This window comes from Larimichthys crocea, chromosome XII, assembly GCF_000972845.2.
Source record: "Larimichthys crocea isolate SSNF chromosome XII, L_crocea_2.0, whole genome shotgun sequence".
In the NCBI taxonomy this organism is placed as follows: Eukaryota; Metazoa; Chordata; class Actinopteri; family Sciaenidae; genus Larimichthys; species Larimichthys crocea.
Genome location: NC_040022.1, coordinates 26849553 through 26870719, shown reverse-complemented (window position 1 = coordinate 26870719; position 21167 = coordinate 26849553). Strand labels below are relative to the sequence as shown.

Genomic DNA, 21167 nt, shown 5'->3' with positions numbered 1-21167 from the left:
TGCCACATGAAGTGCCACATAACCCCTAACCCTCCATCCCTGTCTGTCCCAGGTGGCCCCGTTGCTCTGGTAAACCCCCCAGCTAAAGATGTCTCATCGGAGTGGGCAAGAGGACCCGGAGCGGTACCTGTTCGTGGACCGGGCTGTGGTTTACAACCCAGCCACGCAAGCCGACTGGACGGCCAAGAAGCTGGTGTGGGTCCCTTCTGAGCGCCATGGCTTCGAGGCGGCCAGCATCCGGGAGGAACGCGGCGAGGAGGTGCAGGTGGAGCTGGCCGAGAACGGGAAGAAGGTGGTGATCAACAAGGACGACATCCAGAAGATGAACCCGCCCAAGTTCAGCAAGGTGGAAGACATGGCCGAGCTCACCTGTCTGAATGAGGCGTCCGTGCTGCACAACCTGAAGGACCGCTACTACTCCGGACTCATTTACGTGAGTGAGGCTTGGACCTGGACCTTGAAATATTGTGTGTGTTTTTGTAACAGATCCCCTGGGTTTCATCTGTAGATTGAATTTCACCCATGTGTTAGACAACTAGCTGCCTGTCTTGAGAAAGTAAGTTTACCATTTATTGGTTGTTCTGAATGAATCCTGACCACACACACACACATTTGCACCCAGTATGACTGACAGACCTTGGTAGCCTTTTAATCATTTCCAGACTCGTACCACCGCTGGATCTTCTCTCCTCGGTGCCCCTTAGGTTACATCCCCCCGTGGCTTCCCTCTCACCTCACAGCCAAAGGCAGGCCTCTTCCATAAACACTGCAGCTCTCGGTTTGTTTGTCCTGCTCCGCGATCCTACTGGTGGGCCTTGTTTGATCACAGAGATGGCTCGACCTCGCTCTCTCTGGCAGCCCCGCCGTGTAAAACTAAACACATTCGGCCCAAAATGTAGGACACGGAGAATGTTGTCACATCTGTCATCTCCACCCAAGTGGCAGAAGACATGAGTCACTGTGGATAGTTCAAGGATCTCCTTGTCTTATCTCGTACTTATATTTTATCCTGTTTTATCATCTGTAGTGATCTAGTATCACTGCATTGCCGCTGTCCCCATAATCCAGTTTCAGTTGGAGCAGCTCTGTGAAGTTCTACTTGTGATCTTGACCCATTTACTGACACGTTTTCCACGAATAGAATGTGGGTTGGTGATCACCTGAGAGACTCTGGTTCTTGTAATTTATCGTCTTCGTCAAACATCATGAGAAAACATCACCGCTGACTATCAGCGCTCGAGACGCTCCAGTGACGGCGCTCTATTATCAATTTCCCATATGCTTCAAATCGACGTGCCGATCTCCTCCTCCTCCCCCCTTCAGGTTTCCTTCTCAGTTCCTCTTCTTTTCCTCTCTCATACCATAGTGTCATGTTTTCTAGTTTTTTCGTGGTTCAGAATTGGCTTTGGAGCTCGTTAATTTGCCCCTCGGCCGGGAGAGATTGAAAACATGTGTCTGTGACTGTTGGTTTTCTATCAGGAAGGAATTTTCCATTCAGAAACCCCCACCCCCACCTCCCACCCCCCACCCCCCAACAACCCCCACACCCACCCCCCCCCACGCTCCCACCACCACCACCGTCACCACCCTCTCTCTATGTTCTAAACTTTTTCCAGCGTGTTTGACTTACCCCCCCGAAAGCTCAGACATAATGCCTCCCCCAGGCTGTGTTCTCAGTTGAGGTGGATGGCCAGATTTCCATGTTTGAATCGGAGTGTGATCTGCTGAAAGTTGAGACAGCCCACTCCCGTTCTTTATGCAAATCTGTAGGTTTGGTTTGGATTGTAGCTCACTACACTTTCAGATATTAAAGGGACTTTCTCTGTAATCAGACACATTTTCTCAATCTGTGGCTGTAGCCACCGTCATGTTGGTATTCTTACTTCTTCCGTCTTGACAATGACGACGATCATGAGGCGTGCTGAATGACGCCTGGTTGCTCAAACAAGTCATCTGTAACGGCACCCAGCTGTTAGTCAAAGTGTCCATACTCTTAATCCTGTATAACTTTAAGCCTTAATATAATGTGAACAGGTGTGTTGTATATAACTTCACCCTCAGTACAGTTGTCATGAACGGGGAAATTAGCTACAGAGACCAAAACAGTTTTTTGTACCAGGCTGTAAGCATGTTTATTTCTGCTGTCTAACATGGGGACTTATGGAGACTGACTCACTTCTGGAGCCAGCCTCAAGTGGACGCTTGAGGAACTGCAGTTTTGCAGCTTGATCACCATGCACAATACTGAAATAAGACAGATTTGTTGTTTGTTATTTGCTTGTTTATTTGCCCACAAACTCAGACTCTGCATCTGCCAACGAGATGAGTCAGTGGTACTTTATCAACCCCCCCTTGGCAGTAACGTCATTATCTATAAAAATCCAGCAACATTTTAGGAATATAACTGTGATCGCTCTCTCTCTCTGCTTCAGTATTGACACACCTTTATCGACCCGAAAATGAAACCTGAAGGCTGCTGCTGCATTTTTAGGCCTCTTCCTCTGCCCTGTGCCGTCTCCTTCCGTGGCCTTTTGCCCATCTGACGTCTCCATCCCTGCGTGAAGTCAGCCTCCTTTTTATTGTAGCAGCCTGCTGTCTGTGAGGTAGTGAGTCACAGGCCTAACTGTAAAAATGCTACACACTGGGCTAACTGCTCGGGCTACAAGCAGGCCTTTGTGTCGTTAGATAAGCCTCAGCTGTCAGAAAGCCTCAGCATTCTTCCGTGGCAAAGAGATCGTCCGTCTGTCTGTCTCCTGCCGCCCACTTCAGCTCTGCCGCTGCTCAATGTCTGTCCTATCTTTACCAGCTCTGCTTTCTTTCCCACACTCTCTCTCTCCCTCTCCCTGCCTCACAGGTCAACAGAGACTCTGTCTCACACCTCACTTTTTTGGCATTTTGAATATTTCTCTTTGTCCTAGTCATTATTTTATCATCTGTGGCTGCAGGTCAACAGATAGAACATAGTCACATGCATAGTCATGCTCGTTCTCATATGCCCGTTGTGATGTTTGAATCAAAGTCACGTGCTGTCTGCAGGACATTAACAGGGCTCTGATGCAACCTGTGTTATTTGATATGATTTTCACAAACAGAAGGATGAACTTGAGGGCATGAATCGAATTATGCCGCTCTGTTAATAGACTGCAGTGTAAGCTTTGTGCCTCCCTGCTCTAAAATTCAATAAGCAACAAAAAAATGTTTCCAGCTTATTAAAGCTGCAGAAAAACAGAAGGCGTCCTGCTGCTGCCGTCGATGTTATTTGACACTGATCCGTCTCGGTGTATCGATCATATTTCAAAAGCCCCGGTGCAAAGTATTGTTATGAAATCACAAGAGCAAAGCGCTGTCAGGAGGGGGGGGACGTTCAAGGTCTCCTGTGCTCAACACAGATCGATGGCACACAGGCTGCACCTACAGTGCCCTCTCCAACAGAGCCACGCTGCCTGACTGATCAGAGATGGCAGATGGGGTCGGCTGTTGTGTCTGCTGTTGGCTGTGTGTTGCTCAGCTGTTACTAGGCCACGGCATCCCCTCCCCTGGATCTGATTTCACAGTGGAAATATCACCTTCTCTTTCCTGGACTGGGCCAGACATGTCGGTTTGGCAGGCGGTGTTGAGTTAGCCGTATGTTCTGCTTGCTGGCAAAGGCAGCAGCAAACGTTCTTTATGCTGCAGTGATCCTGCAGGATTCTGCACAGTAATTCCTGGAGGGCGGCTACATGCGCGCAGACGTACTCTGCTTTTTGATTTCAGAGGCATTTCTGTTAAACCAGTCACAGAAGTTTTGAGGAGAGGGGGGGGGTGGGGGATTATTTAGGGGCCTCTTTAACTTTATATAAAAGCCACAGTCTAATTCAACCACTTGTTATTTTTAGAGATCAGATTATGTTCCCCACGCACCATTTTCAACTCTGTTTTAAGAGCAGGCTGCCTATTAAACGCCAAATAAAACACACATATAGAGACATGATGCTGCAAATTACAGTTCAAACTTTTGTCCGTCCGCGTTAAAACCTACATCTCCGTGCAGACTCGGCAGCTGCCTCAGTGCTGCATATCACAGAACCCAGAGAGAACAGACCCCCCCCTATTTATAGCAGCTCCAGTTTTTAGATACGGGGGAATTAATTTTTCAGTAGCCTCGAAAAGGAGAGTGGAGAGTTAGAATTTCAGCAGGCCCTCTTTCTCTCTGTGTCTGTATGAGCTCTGTCCTCCCCTCAGGTTGGGAGCAATTTACAGGAAGGCTGAGAACACGGTTCGCTGTTACACCCCCTGCTTCTCGACTAGACTGGACCTCAGGGAGCTCCGTCAGCTGGATCATTGCACCGGTCTTCACTTCTGTCTCCTTCCTTTTCGAGCCCTTTCTGCTGTTTTTTTTTTTCTGTCTCAGCAGTGCAGAGCATCAGTTGCTCGGTGCTGACTGAGGGCCCTAACTTAGCTGTTACGTAACGGCTACAGTCTGCTCTCTGGGGCCCCTTTGTGAACCTGCGTCTGCTGAGTCACTCGCGGCACGGCGCCTCCTCGCTCGCGGCCTTGGACGTAGTTTTAATTAAGAAGCAGATGTCACCGATTTTGATGCTTTGATATGAAGAGGTCCATGTAGGACGTAGGTTTTCTAAATATTACAAGTTACTGGCTGTACTGTGTTATGGCACGGTGCCAGTTATTGACAGCAGGAGTAACAGGAGAGGATAGCAGAATAACGAGCTCTTGAAACAATTAAAGCTCTTTAAAACAGAGGCTCATTCATTACAGACTGCAGTCTGTAGCTTTTTTTATGAACTCCGAGAGACTATTCCTGAAAAAAGTTTCAGCTTCAGATCTTATTTTTCCTTCCGTGCACTCTTTTTTTTAAAGTTTTGCAATGCAAGTGTTCCTTGTAAACAAAATGTCGCTGCAGCGTGTACATATGCTCCCAGAAGGAGACATAATAAACAAACATGTCTGTCACTTCGACCTTGAAGCCAGCAGGGAGCCAGCTGCCCCTGATCCCCGGGGCCTCCAAACCAGATAGACTCAACTCCTTCATAACATCCATAAAGTATCTCGTATGTTTGTTAGTGGTTAAATCTAAGGTCTGTATATTTGCATACATTGGCATGCAACTGTAACTAAGGTAGGGTGAGGCTGGTAGAGCTGGGCATTCACGTAGGTCTCTAGGATTAGACGTAACATGCCAGTGATGAAACAAGTCATACCAGCTCTTTCTCTGTGTCATCTATAAGTCTCTATAACATCTACAGAATGAGAGAGAGACAGAGACATTGCCCCATCAGGGCCTCTCTCTCTCTCTCTCTCCCTCTCTCTCTCTCTCTCTCTCTCTCTCTCTCTCTCTCTCTCTCTCTCTCTCTCTCACCTCATTCCTGGCTACCCGGTCGTTTCAGCCTACAGCATAGCTGAGCAGTGTTCATACCACACACACTCTCTGGAGAGATTTGGGCTAATTACACAGCCAAATGCAACACCGCAAGTCAAGAAAGTAGGCTCAGCGTTTGCAAGCCACTTTCTGCAACATGGGTGTAATATAATAGAGTAATATTTAATTGTTTATTTTGTGTTGTGCTGGGTTTGATTTGAAAACTCTTGTTTGGGCTCTCAGAGTCTGTTCAGTGTTTCATTTAGTCAGTCTGCCCTGTGCCTCTGCTGCACGCCCGCTGAGATGATGTAAGCTCCTAAAACGTGGGTAACGATAAGTCCTGCTGCTCTGATAGAACGCAGGCTTCGTGATTTGAAATGCTCCATTATAGTGTCGAAGTTTTCCTTTTATATCCACTGCAAATTCTTGGTAGTGAGAGTCGGTTTCAAGCCACACATAGTTCAGTGTTTCTCAAATTTTTTTACGCAGTGTACCACCTCAGAAAATATTCAGCTCGCCAGTTACCACCATCATGACGGATGTTAAAAATACAGCCGACCCTGTTCGGCTACAGACCGTTCTCAAAGAACCAGGTTTATTTAGATTTGATCTGCACATATTTCCTGTTTGAAGCCACGATCGCTCAGTTTTTGAATCATTAGTTTTACCTCCGCTCACTAAGTTAACGTCTAATTTCAGCTCATAACTAGTCGAGGATGTATGTACTTGCATGAAAGTCACAAGGTATCAGCTGATCTTAAAAACAAAATAAAAAAATGTATTTTAAATGACCTTCCAGCGTAGTATTTTGATGTTTTTATCTCATTTTCAAAAATTATTTCAGAGATTTGTGTACCATCAGTGGCATAGTTAATATGCTGCAGCCTCTTTTTATTCCTCACTGTTCATTAACTTCTTGTTTGTCTCTCTTGCGTGTCCACTTACAGACATACTCCGGCCTGTTCTGTGTGGTCATCAACCCCTACAAGAACCTGCCCATCTATTCAGAGAACATCATTGAGATGTACAGAGGGAAGAAGAGGCACGAGATGCCTCCACACATCTATGCCATCTCTGAGTCAGCATACCGCTGCATGCTTCAAGGTATGACACACACTTGCTTTCTTCATGAATCTCTTTACTATCATTATTGATCCTCGTTGTTTCAACATGATTTGTCATCTCCAGGCAGATACACACACAAAAATATATATTCTTGTGTCGTTGGTTGCTTTTAAGCTGGTTGTTTTTGTATGCAAGTGTGTGCTCTTTTGGCAGGGAGTTTAGCTCACTTGCAGGCAGCTTGGGTTTTGGCTGCATAGCCCAAGAGATTAGTGTGTGAAGTGTGTGAAAGGTCAGAAGGTCAGGGAGGATGTGACATCACAGATTATGTCTTAAACTTCCACTGTCATGGGCGGCGGTCGAGTAGACGCCTAACCTGGCTGGTTCTCCGGCTGCACCACCGGTGTTCTGTGTTTAATTGGTAATCGTATGGTAATAAGCGACTGTTCAACACCATTGTCGACGCTGTAAACACCAGCCCAAGGATTTAGGATTGAAGTGTTAAGTTGCATTGTTCATACTAAGCTTGTTTTCAATATTATTGGCAAGTGGTATGCTATGCTTATGTAACTTCCTGGCGCCGTGTGCCGTTATTTCTCCAAACCATGAACTGGTTTCTTTTTTGATCCATTTTTCCAAGCACACAAGTTCAAGTTTGTGTCATTATTTGAGAGGGATACATTTGTGCAGCCAGATATCATAATTTTACATTTTTCCCTCAAAGAAAATTATAATACTGAGGTACTAAAATGACAATAAATTATGGTATTATTCGACATTTCAACTAAAAGGATTTGTGGTGCTCTCTCTGTTTGGTTTATCGGCATATACTGCCAGCAGAGATGGACTCCAGCCTGTGTCTGTGTTGCAAGTGGTGAGGGTTACAGATCTCTAGGCTCATAATAGTACGGGTGGTGAGGAATGACTGCATAAAGAATGAACAGCGTACGCGTGACGTCATCCACAGGTTTCTGAAGAGTTGTTTTTGAAGCTCAAAAATCTGTGGCTCTGACCGCAGCCATGTTGGAAGTCCTGTTTCCGCCACATCCCAGCAAAAAACGTGGAACATCAGTGGACCTGAGGCAGCTGGATAAAGACTAGGTGCTTCTGTAACAGCACCCACCTGTCAATCAAAGCGTCCACTTTGTTAATCCTGCATAACTTTAAGCCTCAATATAATGTGAACAGGTGAGTTGTATATAAATTCACCCTCAGTACAGTTGTCATGAACGGGGAAATTAGCTACAGAGACCAAAACTGTTTTTTGTACCAGGCTGTAAACATGTTTATTTCTGCTGTGAAGTTGGACATTTGAACATGGGGACTTATGGAGACTGACTCACTTCTGGAGCCAGCCTCAAGTGGACGACAAGAGGAACTGCAGTTTTTGGCAGAGGTTGTCACTTGGTGGTGAGAGGCTCATTTGCGAAAGCTGACAGAGAGGGAGAGTAGGTTCAAGTTGTCTTCCAGCATTAACTGGACAAGCTGCACTGATCCAACACACACACACACACACACACACACACACACACACACTGCTAAGCTGGTCCATGCTATGAACTGCAGCTGCTTGTTTACGGTTCATATTTTAAGCCCATGTCACCTTGATAAAGGCGAGATAGCCCAAAGTCTAGGGAGGGAATAACTTCTATCGGAGAAGATTTGTGCAACTTAGTCTGCACCGCCTTGTGCGCATTATTAGGATTTGAACATGTTGATAAAGTAAAGACCCACAAGGAACAGGACTGCGGCCCACTTTGGGTCTGACTAATTGTTTTTGAATCTGTGATGTAGAAGAACCGCTGCGATAAGCAGAACCTTTATCACGGCCTATCAGTGTTTACACAGCCTCTCCGCTGTCTGCCATCGGCATCAAACCGTGAAACGACAGCGTTACTTTCTCCCTTTTGTTTCTCCTGAACGCTGTTCCACATCTAAAGGATTCGAACCTTCAAACAGCGTTTTTAGTTTTCATCCGCGATCAGCCTCGATTTGACATTGTCACCGATGGTCTAAGTTGACCTCTGCAGCTGCAGCTGTAAAGCTCCAGGATTTGTCTGACTGATGTGCCAGAGGCTCCCTGTCATTACATGCCCTCAGGCTGTGTTCTGGTCTCTGGTCTCAGTCGGCTGGATCTCCACACTGCCGAGCCTTGAGCCAGAACACGGACCATCAATTTTCAGTGTTTGGTTCAGAACCCTTAAAGTCTCATTTGAAGATTTAGCGCCCTGAAGTTCTGGAAAATTATAAACAGGTCGTGCTGCTTTCTCCTTAGTGCTTTCATTTTATTTTGAAAAACACCTCAACTGCCAATAAAATTATAATAAATATTATACATGGGGTCTAATGTTGCTCAGCTCTTGTTTGCATCCCTTTTGTCGCAGTTGCCATATGTCCTGCACACTAAACATAGCTGACTGAGAAACAGAAACATGCACACACCCATCCTTTTATCACCATGCGAGATGTTTGTCTGGATATGGGACACCTCTCTTGTGCCACTATTCTTTTCTCTGACCCCCTTCTCCCTGTCTGCAGTGTTCATTCTTTCAGACTGCCCTGTCCTTCACAGGAGAGGGTGGGTGTTGGTGGGTGGGAGGTGGAGCAGCCCCGTGGAATGAGGTCACCGCTGTCCCAGCTCTCCATACCATGCCGTGCTAAATTCTACAAGCTGAGTCATCATGGACTTGTCACAGACGTCCGAGCGGCCCCGTTAACCGCCGCGTTGCCATGGATACCTGTGTGTGTATATCAGCGCGCAACCAAAATAACCTTCCCCTGGGAGCTCAGATAGAGGTGTCACGTCGTAAGTGGCAGTATTTGAGTTGGCAGCGATGAGGGACTTTTGTGTATTATTGACCGAGCGTGTTTCATACGGGTAATGTCCTGTCCTGTTGACGCTCCAAAGCTTTTGCAAACTATTTAGGATCTCCTACTGTTTTCGAACAGCTTTCTTTCTCCTCTCAGTGACTAACCCCCTTTCTCTGTTTTACTGACTAGTTTGTTCAGGCTTCTCCTTTCTCCCTCTTTTCTTTTTTCTTTCTTTCAACCAGAATGTTCTGGTTTGGATGACGCCGAGGAGGAAAATTCCCCACATCCTCGAAGGCTTTTTGGTCGCCTTTCACTTGTCATGAAAAAATACAAAACCGCAGCTCTGCTGGAAGCTTTGTGGTGACTCCGCTTGCTTTGTTCCTTCCTTCTCCTCCTTTGATCGGGAAACACAGGAGGACAAGTGTGTGGAATGCCCACCTTCTCACCCGCTCCGGCACGTATCAGGGTATGGCCAGGGTTGCCACGGTTACGCCTCTGTTTAACTGACAACGCCGTGTCCCCATTTTCTCTTATTTCACCCCTCGACCAGTCAGACCACAGGGCTCCGTTCCTTCCCAGATTCCCTCGGTGACTGCGTGTTTTGCCTTCATGTTCGTGTGTTTAGCGGTTTTTATTCGTTTTTGCTCATCTCGTTCGTTAGTGTTCTGTTTTTGGCTCGTGCTGCTGTTTCTTCAGGGAGACAGATTAGGCGGACTCACACGCAGGTGGCAACTGCATTATACAGTAGTGTTACTGCAGCTCAGCTTACTCAAGAAAGCCACAGGGCCTGAACAGAGCCACTCATTATTTTCTGAGGTGAATGCCACAGATAGCTCTGCATGTGCACCCTTCAAACATCAAACATGTTACGCAATCTGCATACATGCTTGTGTATGTGTGGCAGGGCAACGTTTAATAGACAGAATTTGGTTTGTTGCTTGGCAAAGAGATATTGGAAAATGGCATACCACAGTGGGATTTCTTTAGATCAGCGCCAGTCTTGCAGCTCCACCCACACGGTCAAAGTTATGGCTTTCACTTTCCTTCACAAACAAATGTGACGGGGTCGGATCACCTCCTGAAACGCGGAGCAGCACAGATGGCACCGCAGGGCACGACGTGTTCAGAAAGCAAAAACCACTGCCTGGTTCAGCTGTTTTTGTTTCTCACAGAGGAGCGTGGGCAGCAGAACTATCTGACATTTCGTGCATGTGCTTCTCAGAAGTGTGAGAAGGATGAAGAATGAAGTTTTGCAGGTGATACGCAGCTTGTAGTCACATTGAAAACACGAACTAATGTATGTTTCATGTGTAAAACAACGAACTGTTCAAGCTGCAGCGTTGCGAGCCCATTTACACCTGGCATCAACATGCGATCTTTATCTGGACAAGGGAAATGTTAATGCGTGGGACTACATCTCTCGGTGGTCAGGTATAAATGGAGTTTGTTCGGCCGCATTCCTGAGAAAGAAAACATGTGAAAAAGTCGCTTCAGTCTGCCTCTTCCTACAAGCTACAAGTTTCCAAAGAAATGAATGATGCATGTCCAGAACAACGCCACTCAACTAATGAGATCCAATCACAGTGCAGGCAGATTAAAGATAATATTATTGTCTGGCGCCTAAGAAATCATGCAGAAGCTCCAACAAAGACACACCAAGGCTAAACTTTCGATATCATTGCTGCAGTGTGTGCAGGCTGGCCTCCCCTCAACACACACACACACCTTTAACTGGCCCATAGTGTCATGTCATTGATTGCCCACTGCATATTTGCTCTCGCAGTACTTTACAAGATTCTGTATCCGGTGTGGACATCATTTAATGAGACCTGTAGCTGCAGTACATGCTTGCAGTGGCATATTTGACAGCAGTCTGAGGACAAATTTACTTTACTTTACCTGCGGAGAGACAGGCGAGGAGGCATTGTTAGCTCTGCCAAAATGTGTCACTGTGCAGACAAATGTACCCGCAGTAAAAGTAATGTTTAATGGTTGTAAATGATCAGAACTTTGTTGAAAACATGTCCTGAAGTAACACCAACAGCACTGCAGAGCGAGTCCCATTCAGTCATGATTCCTGCCTCACATGAACTGTAGATACTCGTAGATATGAAATGTCTCTTATCCAGCAGAGCACAGAAGGGGATATAGGAGGTGAAACAACAGACAGAGAAGTGGAAAATGTCTTGGAACTGAGAGGCGAGAGGGAGGGCCGTGCTCGGAGAGACAGCGAAGAAGAGGGGTATGTCGAAGGCCTTATATTGAAGGGGGATAGTGAGGGGGGGAGAGGGTTGAGCTCGGATGAAAGAGGGCAGAGCCATATAGACACGATCAACTGGATTGGTGGTGGAGATTTAAGAGCAGAAAGGAAAGAAGGCAAGAGAGAATGAGAAGCAGAGAACGAGGGAGACGGGCAAAAACATGAGGGGGCAGAGGGGACAGAGTTATGGGGGAAACAGAGCAGAGGGTACAGGGGAAAGTCAGAGGGGGCGGCCGTCATTGTGCCTCACAATGGGGGCTTTGTGCAGACTGAAGGGGGGCTGGGACCAGGGTGCTGTGTGTGTGTGTGTGTGTGTGTGTGTGTGTGGGTGCAGATGAGGAGGCCTGGAGCCACAGAGCTCTTCCCTGGGAAATGAGGCCTCTTGTTGGGGAAGTGAGAGCTGGAGAGGAGGGCACACCCAAGGGCCTGAGTGACAAGACAGGTGTGGAGGGTCACTGGGCGTGAGGACTGTGTGTGTGCGTGTGTGTGTGTGTGTGTGTGTGTGCGTGTGTGTGTTAGGGACTTTTTTCTGCGCTCGCTCCATGTTCGACAGATGACTTTAAACAGCATGTTTGTGCGAGCGTAGGACTGCAAACACACAAACACACACGGGTCGGTGCGTCGGTAATGGCAGACAGCTGTGGAGTTCATCCAGGATAAAATCATATTTCTGTTCGGGGGGTCATACATCATTTCTGATTCATAGTTCTGTTCTTTTCCTACGTAACCTGGTCAGGGCGATTATTGGGAGAGCTGTTGTGTGTCAGTTGTCGTACATATGTACAGTACGTGACTGTTTTATGGAAAGAAAGCTGAATGTTTGAACTTTTTCTCCTCAGTTGACACATTTCTTTTTGTTTATAGATATTACAGGTTAATGGATAACAGAAGCGTGCCTGTAGTCACAGAATAAGTATGACTGCATCTGTTTTACACGCCTCTTCTGCGTCAGCTATTTAAAATACTGTATTCATTAAACATGAAGCTGATACTTGCCATGAAGCCACGTCCTCCTGCGCCACAGCGGACACAGTCATACAGCCGAGACACGATGATTTAAGAGCTCTGTCACGTATTGCCTTCGTTCTTGGATAGTGTCATCATGAGAGACGCATAGCGTTGATACCAGAAGCCTCACCGCGACAGATAGGGTTACCTGACTGATGCCGTGACTGCCCTCTCGCTGACAACCTTGCAACCCACCGGCTGACCGACTTTACTCCGGCACTCTTTGTTTAATGAGCAACCGACGACACGCGTGTATTTATTAAACTGTAAACTGAAGACACTCACAAAAGTCTGGCACTCATCGAAGAGTGTAAATCATCTTATGTTGTTCATTTGGGCTTATTTAAACAGAGAATATTATGACCACATGAAGTATTGAGAAACTAATAATATATATATACAGTATATATGTTTTTCTTTCTTCAGTCATTTGTAATATTTTATAGATGAGGTGTTTTTGCCAGGTGGAAAAAGTTATTCTATAATTCGGCGCCCCTAAATTTGATAGAAAATTGACCGTGGAGGATGAAGAGCTGAAGATTGACGAGTTGAATAAGAGTGGACCTTTAAATAAAAACACATATCTGAGAAATATTGATGTCATGAAAGGTAGGAATCTGCGTTTATGAAATAGAGGTGCACATGAGACATAGAACCAAAATTTTGTGGAGCGTAGTAGGAAAAGTACTCGCCCAAACTATATCACAATATGAAAGATCAGCATAGAATAGACTGTAATAAAGTCTAATCTAAACATACCACAGCTGCCTAGTTAGTTTGACTTGTATTATCCTTTTGTGATTTATTGTATTATTTTAATATTCTTTCATATTCAGTCATCCGCTGCCCCACAGCCTCACACTGATACAGTTTCCCCTCTGTGACTGGACCCCTGGTCCCCCCTTGTGTGTGTGTCTGGATTCCTGTGGGGCTGCAGAGCTTAGCGCTGTGATATTAGAGGTGCCAGCATAAACACACACACGTAAAAAAAAACAGCCTCGTCCTGTTGGATTATGGCAGGCCTAGCCATCACAAAGAACCACTGTGGACCAAACACAAGCCACCCGGCGGCTGCCATCTGCAATCGATTACCGTTGCCAAATACCGCCGTATCTCGCCGCAACTGTTTTTCTCTCCCCTCTCATTGGCCTGTAGGCAACACCCAAAAGCACAAGGCTAATTTTACACTGTGTACGCGTGCTGTTGTGCAGCACTTAGGCTCTGTTAGCGTAAACAAAACTGTGCATGAGTAAGACTTAGAGGATAACCCCGACCGGAGAAGTGAAGTGTTTAAAATTTATCTCTGACCTTTGAGCGGCAGCCGTGATAATGTGTATTATATTTCCACGGGACGCGTCACAGGTAATCCCTGTTGGCAGTGGACAATAGATGGACATGATGAGGTGAGACAGTTGTTTCCAGACAGACGTGATAATAAAGTAGAGAAGGTCGTGCTGCTTTCTCCTTAGTGCTTTCATTTTATTTTGAAAAACACCTCAACTGCCAAAATGAAGAGATCATACATTTTAAAACAAAAGATCCAATTGCTCTTTTTCAGGCACAGGCCCTCACTCTGGATCATAGCATACAACACCTTGTGCAGTTATTGCCTCGGCTCACATCTAGGACGAGAGATGATTTATGTTTAACGAAATCCCGGATTCATTCTTTGGATCCTCGGCTGGAAAACTTTACGAACTGTGAGGAACTGAGATGAAGTTTAACCCGCAGAGGACAGCGAGAAAACAGAAATATAAAAGAATTACAGTCCGACTTTCTTTGATTCATTTGGAGCAGTTACTGCTAATGAGTTTACGACTGGAATGTGATTAAAATTTGTTAAACAAGGCTAACGAACAATGGGCTGAATCGTGACGTGAGTATATCAGAGGAAGAGAATAGACCCCTCCGCCCCGTCACGACTGTGGGAAATGAGAACACGTGTGCGACGTGGGGCTGCTGGTACTTTGTCTGGCATGACCGCTGTGCTCAGTGAACCAGAACGTACATTACGTCTCTCTCTCCTCTACAGCGAGCACAAGCTGCAGGTAGTCCCAACTTTTTCGAGCTGCATTAAAGCCTCTCGCTCCCGCCCTCACCAGATGTTACGGTCCCACTCACTGACTCCCAAGTGGGGTGAATTTGAGCCACGGATATCCATTCCACCGTTGACACTCATATGTTGTCTCTCAGCTATGCTGCCATATAGCTGGCACATATCTTCAGGGTAACAGACATGAGCTGCAGTTAATGCAGGGGGAATAGACATATATTGGATTTCAAAGACTCTTCTAATTATCCCAAGAATGTTTACCACCCCAGACCAGCACCTCTTTCCATGAGAAACACGTGGGACTTGGTCCTCTACACCTCTTTCTCTCTCTCTCTCTCAATTGTTCTATTTATCTGGATACCCCCTCTTTTTTTTCTTTTTTCCCCCCTCGCAGACTTTTCTCATTTCACCCCTGCGTCAGAAGCATTTGAAAAATGTGCTTTGTGGGACTTAAACAGGGAAAGATTCCAGAAGCCTGTCTGAACGCTCTGTGTGGAGCACAGCTCAGACAGTATAACATGAGCCGTTACGAGCCAAACACAAGCCCACGGGACATGTGGCCGAGAAGCTGAATTTAAGACGCGAGAGACTCTTAACGTCCATATGTGTTTCTTTAATATATACCGTTCGCTCTTACAAAAGTCAGCCGTCATCGACTGAAACATGAAATACTTTGACATGAAGCAGATGAAATCATGCATGGCGAATCTGGCCTCGTAGGTTTTGTCGTATGTGGAAATGTGTGATCCACATCCACCGATTTTTAAAGGAATAGTTTTAGATTTTAAAAAAAAGTCACTTTCTGGCAGAGATCTAGATGAGATGATCAATGCCATGCTCCAGTTATCTTAGCTCAGCACAAAGACTACCACTGCTACACGACTAAACTACAAAAAAGTTTGTATAAGTTGTTAAAAAACTGAGGTTTAAAGAAGATCGTTGCTGTTTTGAATGGGTGGATACTCCAGGAAGTTACCCCACACATACTGTAACCCCTGTAAAACCACTGTCTGAATATTTAACAGACAGATACATGAGTTTGTGAGTAATCTTATCTCAAACTATTACTACTTTAAAGCAGCCCTGCGCTTTTAATACAGACCGAGAGAGAGAGACTGCTAAGCAGCTGAACCCTCTCTGTAAATCAAATGAGTGTTTGTTGTTTCTGTGTGCGCGTGTCAGTGTGTATGTATTGGCTTCATTTTGGTGAAGGTTCAAAGCCAGTGATGGCACAGACGAGATTTTTATTTGAGTAGAGTCCATTTTTATTGGCTTCAAATGGACTCAAGTGGGTGTGGATCCCGTAATTCAGTACGATGTATGAACTCAATCACTGTGTTTCTATCAGATGAAACGATTGTGTCCATGTTTAATGTATGAATTTTCTTTTCTTTCACATGGATACGTCTAAACATTCATCCCAAATTATTGTGAATGTGTAGTGACTAAGACAGACTCTCTGATTGGTTACCAATGAAGAATCCAATCCACAAGTCTCTGTAGTGATGCCACATCAGGGATGAGCTGTAGTCTCTACTCTATAGATCCAGAGAGGAGGGTTACGCCCTGGACAAGAGGCCAGTTCATCACAGGACTGACGCATGACAGACAGACAGACAGACAGACAGACAGACAGACAGACAGACAGACAACTATTCACGCTGACATTCACACCTACAGGCAATTTCGAGTCACCGATATAGCTGCATGGAAGTAGGCCAGAGAACCCAAGCAGACACGGGGAGAACATGCAAACTCGACAAGCCCTTGCATTCCCAGGCCCATATGGGCTATGTAGTCCCTCCAGTAGGTTCTGGGTCTGCCCCATGGTCTCCTACCAATTGGACCACAACACCTCGAAAGGAAGGCACCCATAGGGCGTCCCGATCAGATGTCTGAACCACCTCAGCTGGCTCCTTTTGATGCTCCCTCTGGATGTCCTCGCTCTATCTCTAAAGGCTGAGCCCGGCCACCCAGCAGAGGAAGTTCATTTCAGCCGCTTGTATCTGCAATCTCTTCTTCGGTCACTACCCAAAACTCATGAACGTAGTTTCTGAACTTTGGTTTCTGGCTCAACTTTGATTTTGATTTTCTGCACCGTTCCAACCTTTAATAACAATAAATCCCTGATAAACCCCCTCATCATGTATAAAGAATATTAATGTTAGTTACACTCCTGCTGTATCATTGTTATTAAAAATGCAGATTGACATTTTTACACCAAAGCAGAGGAGTGTTGACAGCTTAACAGCTTCGACAGGGGGAGGAGGAGGAGGAGGAAGCTCTAGGTGTAATTAATGAGAATAGCTTCCTCTCTGCCTTAGTGTGTGTGTCTGTGTGTGTGTTTCCCTCACACACTCACTCAGGTGGTCCCGTCACACATTGCTGTCATTTCCGGGACATTCACTAAGCCGCGATGATGATCTATTTCTGTCTGTGATCTCAGCTGCCAACTGTCATCCCTAACCCTGAACCTGAATCAGAAGAAACACACTTAGGATTTCATCTCCAAGTATGTCAGCGGGCGACACAGTGTTATTTATAGCTTCTTCGGACTCCCATGTGCCACCGTGAACTTTCCTCCCTGCTATCGCTATTTTCCCTTGCTCATTCTCCTATCTGGTATCTTCTCCACCACACCCTTCTGTCCTCGTCTGCCAAGCCTGGGCGGTACTCACTTGTGCCAGATGCACAGGGGGAACATCCTGTCACCGTCAGTGGGATTTAGGAAAGTCACCACCCATTTGTTAATTAGCTGATAGTGTGAAAATGATGCATCCGTCCACGGTGTTACTTTTGACAGTAACGCTATAACTGATGGTTGGCTGTATTCTTTGTGGTAACCTCCACATTTTGACCCTCATCACACCTGCCACTCATTTCCCTTTAACGTCACTTCTGTTGCACCGCCGGCCCCCGCTGAAAACAACGCCTGCTCCACACCCAAAGAGGCCCCAGTGCTGGTAGGGAGGGAAACCAGGGGCATCCAAATTCCAGCACACACACAGATTGGTACACGCAAATGGCCAGTCAGCTCAGTGTGGATGTCTGCCCTTCTGTTCGCAGGCTCATGAATGCCTGTGAATGCCTAACTGGCAGCTGGTTCAACAGCATTACAGTGAATAACGCAGTTGAGCCGTTTAGTCATTCAGCGGTTGCAAATGGCCACAGAAGTACAGTGTAGTAACTCAACTCCATGAGCCAAAATATCTATACTCTGCTGATATTATACAAGTCTCTATATATCTCAACCAGTGTTCATTTCGTTAGACGAGACGAGACGAAATATGTTCGTTAACGAGCCGACAAAATTTTCTAAAAACATTGACCAAAAATGTGCCAATGTGCGTTTTTGTTGACGAATAAGAACGAGAACGAAAATGTCATGCAGGAAATAAAAAATAAACAAAAATGTCCTCCTTGTTTTCGTCGACTATATAAGAAAAAAAGCAACATCCAGTCCTGCTGTCATGTGTTTGTGCCAACACTTCTTTTGCTGTATGCAACGTCACAGCCACACGTTCGATATCCTCTTGCTGCTCTCGCACCTGTGGCTTGCAGGAGAAACACGGCGTACGGACAGCGCGATCATGCTCAGAAGGAAAAAGAGACTGGACATGTGGTCCCATTGCCGTTATTTAGAAGCAGGGAAAAAGTCACAATGCCTCGTTTTGACGGATGGGAATATGTGCGGGGAGAAAATTGCTGGTAAAAATACCACCAACCTGAAAAGGCACATTAACCTCAGACACCCAAGTGAACTGGAATTAATAAACAAAGAAAATGTTATGCTAAAATGTTTTGACTAAAACTGGATCAAAATTTTGAGACTTTTAGTCGACTAAAATATGACTAACAAAAATGATTTGTGAAAGACTAAAAGTGACTAAGACTAAGAATGAACTTTGACACAAGACTAAGACTAAATTGAAAAATGGGTGATGATCTCAACAACTGTACTTTTTAGCTTTACTCACTTGCTTTGCCCTGGACAAATCCTGAAGTCTACACTGTGATTAGTTACTGGTGGTTCCCTGCAAAGTGGACCACTCGGGGTATTATAGTTCAAAGGGAACTGTGTCGGGAAGAAGAACTGAAAAACAGTGCATCACTTTACTGGAAGTTGGCAAGCCGGATTACCCATCAGTCTTTGTGCCTCACTGGAGCGGCAAAAGCAAACAATGGAGCCCACAGAGCAGTTTAAATGTGTCTCAAACCATTGTCGTTCATTCATAATCACCGAAGACGGCTTAATAATCTGATTGATCTGTGAATAATCAACATATAAAATTACATAACTGCTCCTTCAGCAACAGACTGTAAGAAGTGCTACCTTCATCCCAACAGCTGTCAGAATTTTTTTCTATATATTTCTTATTTATGAGTAATTTATAATCAACCGTGCGTATACGGGCTTCTGTGAGACGTGAATTTGCCCTCTTGCATAAGAAATGACACTGTACATCTTGTTATTTTGTTAAATCACATTTTTTTGAGTTACATATATCTCAGTAGAAAGATATTTTGTAGTGGTTTCAGTTTTTGTTTCAGTATCCATCCATCACCGGTCACCGGTGACTACAGCCTATCCCAGCTGACTTAGGGTGAGAGACGGGGTACACCTGTCCAGACAAGTCGGCAGTTCATCACAGGGCCAATTTAGAGTCACCAATTAACCTGTTACGTGCATGTCCATGGACTGTACCCAAGGTGTGCCACTGCGCCACTGTGCCGCCCTTTAGTTTCAATATATCCTATGTTTTATTTCAGTAATGTAAAACTTTTGCAGCCACAGGTATCTGTTTACATTACAAGGGTAACACACATGGAGGAGGTGATGCCTCTGTTGGTTCGGTTGGAGGGTCTTCCAAATGGAGGAAATTTGTCTGGGGGAGTTCCCTTAACCAGGAGGTGGAGGAGGGGGAACATATTTATGTAATCTGTGGAACGTAACGTATCTTTAAAGTCCAGTGTTCAGACAGAATGCAGTGTAAACTTAAGATGTGGTGCGATTCCATATAAACCATATAAACAAAATGGAAAGACACCATTAGACATGAATTTCCTCCGGGTGGTGCAAACCGTGGCAAAGACACATCTGCGCGAGTCAAAATGCTTTTACACATCTGCTTCGTATACGAGCACTGATGAGAGGAAAAAGGAGAGTGAGAGGTCGGAAATGACTGACAGAACGAACTTCGAGTTCCCGGTTGATCTTAGCCACACACACAGGCACAGTCCCGTACAAACACAATCAGCACGTCTGTTTCTAGCCAGCTTCCAGCTCACGTCTGTACTAATAGTGCTGATCGGCTGTTTTTTGGGGCAGATCAATACGGTTCAACACAAGCAGTCCAATTTACACGAATGTGCTTCGCTTTCTGTCTCAACACATCTTTAGAGTTTTGAAAAGTCTGAAGAAATAACCGAGTAGGCTTGGCATTGAAACTTTAAATGTTTGACTCAGTGCTTGTGTTACAAAGTGGAGCTGAAAGATGTGAGAATTTAGTGAGCATGAAAGATCCTTTTACTGTGAGTTGCCCACCCTAGTGGTAACACAACACTCAGAATTGCTTGACTATCACTTTTGTATACTCTTTAATTGCTTTGTGCTTCTTCCAAGTTTATAAATTTGTCATTTATAGACTTCAAAGTACTGTAAATATAAATTAATCTTACAGGATATTTAAAAGTGCAGTGTGTAAGATTTCGGAGGATCTATTGGCAGGAATATAATATTCATAAGTATGTTTTCATTAGCGTATAATCACCTGAACATTTACGTTAAAATGAGCCCTTTATATCTCCAGTAGCCCTGAGCAGACAAACCAAACACTGATCTAGACCTTTTGCTTTTTATGCGAGTTCTTCCTACGTGGAAGGAGAGTGTGAGGCGAGGGAGAGCAATCTGCAACTTCACTGCTAGGTGGCACTAAATCCTACACACTGGACCTTTAATGTGGGCCCTTCGCCTGCCTTTACTCCGTCACACTCAGTGGATGATGTGAAGCGATTGTTAGTATTACCTTAATCGCTATTGGAGGATTTATAGCTGCCAAGTGTGTTTATCCTGTCAAAGTGGCGTAGTGTATTACTCTTCTTCATCCGTCTACTTAACTGTGTTTAACTTGCGTCTTATCATAATTGCCCGGAAGCTTCGAAGTGACAGTTAAACACTGCAGGTAAACACAGACCAGAACACTTCCCAGATCACGCTGAACTGTTTGCTACTTCCACTGTCTGGGAATGTGAATGAGCTCTGTCTCACACACACACACACACACGCACACACACACACACACGCACACATACACAGACGCACACACACACACACTTAAAGCTTTGTTCCTCTGGGTTTAAGTAGCTCTGGACTGTGTCCTGCCTTCACTTTAGACCTTTATGAGTAAGAAAGCCGACATTTTTAGATTACCTTTGCACTAACACAAGCACTTGTGTGTGCACGAGTGTGTGTGTGTGTGTTTGTGTGGGTCAATCTCTCCACATATAGACTAAACGGCAGTTTATGAGAGAGCAGCTCACTGGCTATCACTCCGGATTTCTTATGTGTGTGAAGTGGTTGCCATGGCGCTAGTATTTTTTTGTGTGTTTTACGACCT

General features: G+C 45.3%; 1 protein-coding gene across 4 annotated transcripts in view; it reads left to right on the top strand.

The window, feature by feature from the left end:
- The window catches only part of LOC104931367 (myosin-10), a 52526-nt gene that overhangs the window by 981 nt on the left and 30378 nt on the right, over positions 1-21167 (top strand). For 2 of the 4 annotated variants that reach the window (XM_027284819.1, XM_019265948.2), the window contains exons 2-3: positions 53-433; positions 6304-6460. In XM_027284819.1, coding sequence (XP_027140620.1) covers positions 89-433; positions 6304-6460 — 502 coding nt within the window. In that variant the 5' untranslated portion in view covers positions 53-88. Of the gene's footprint in view, positions 1-52; positions 434-6303; positions 6461-21167 lie in introns of those variants that run through there. The other 2 variants (XM_027284821.1, XM_027284820.1) reach the window with 1 other exon arrangement.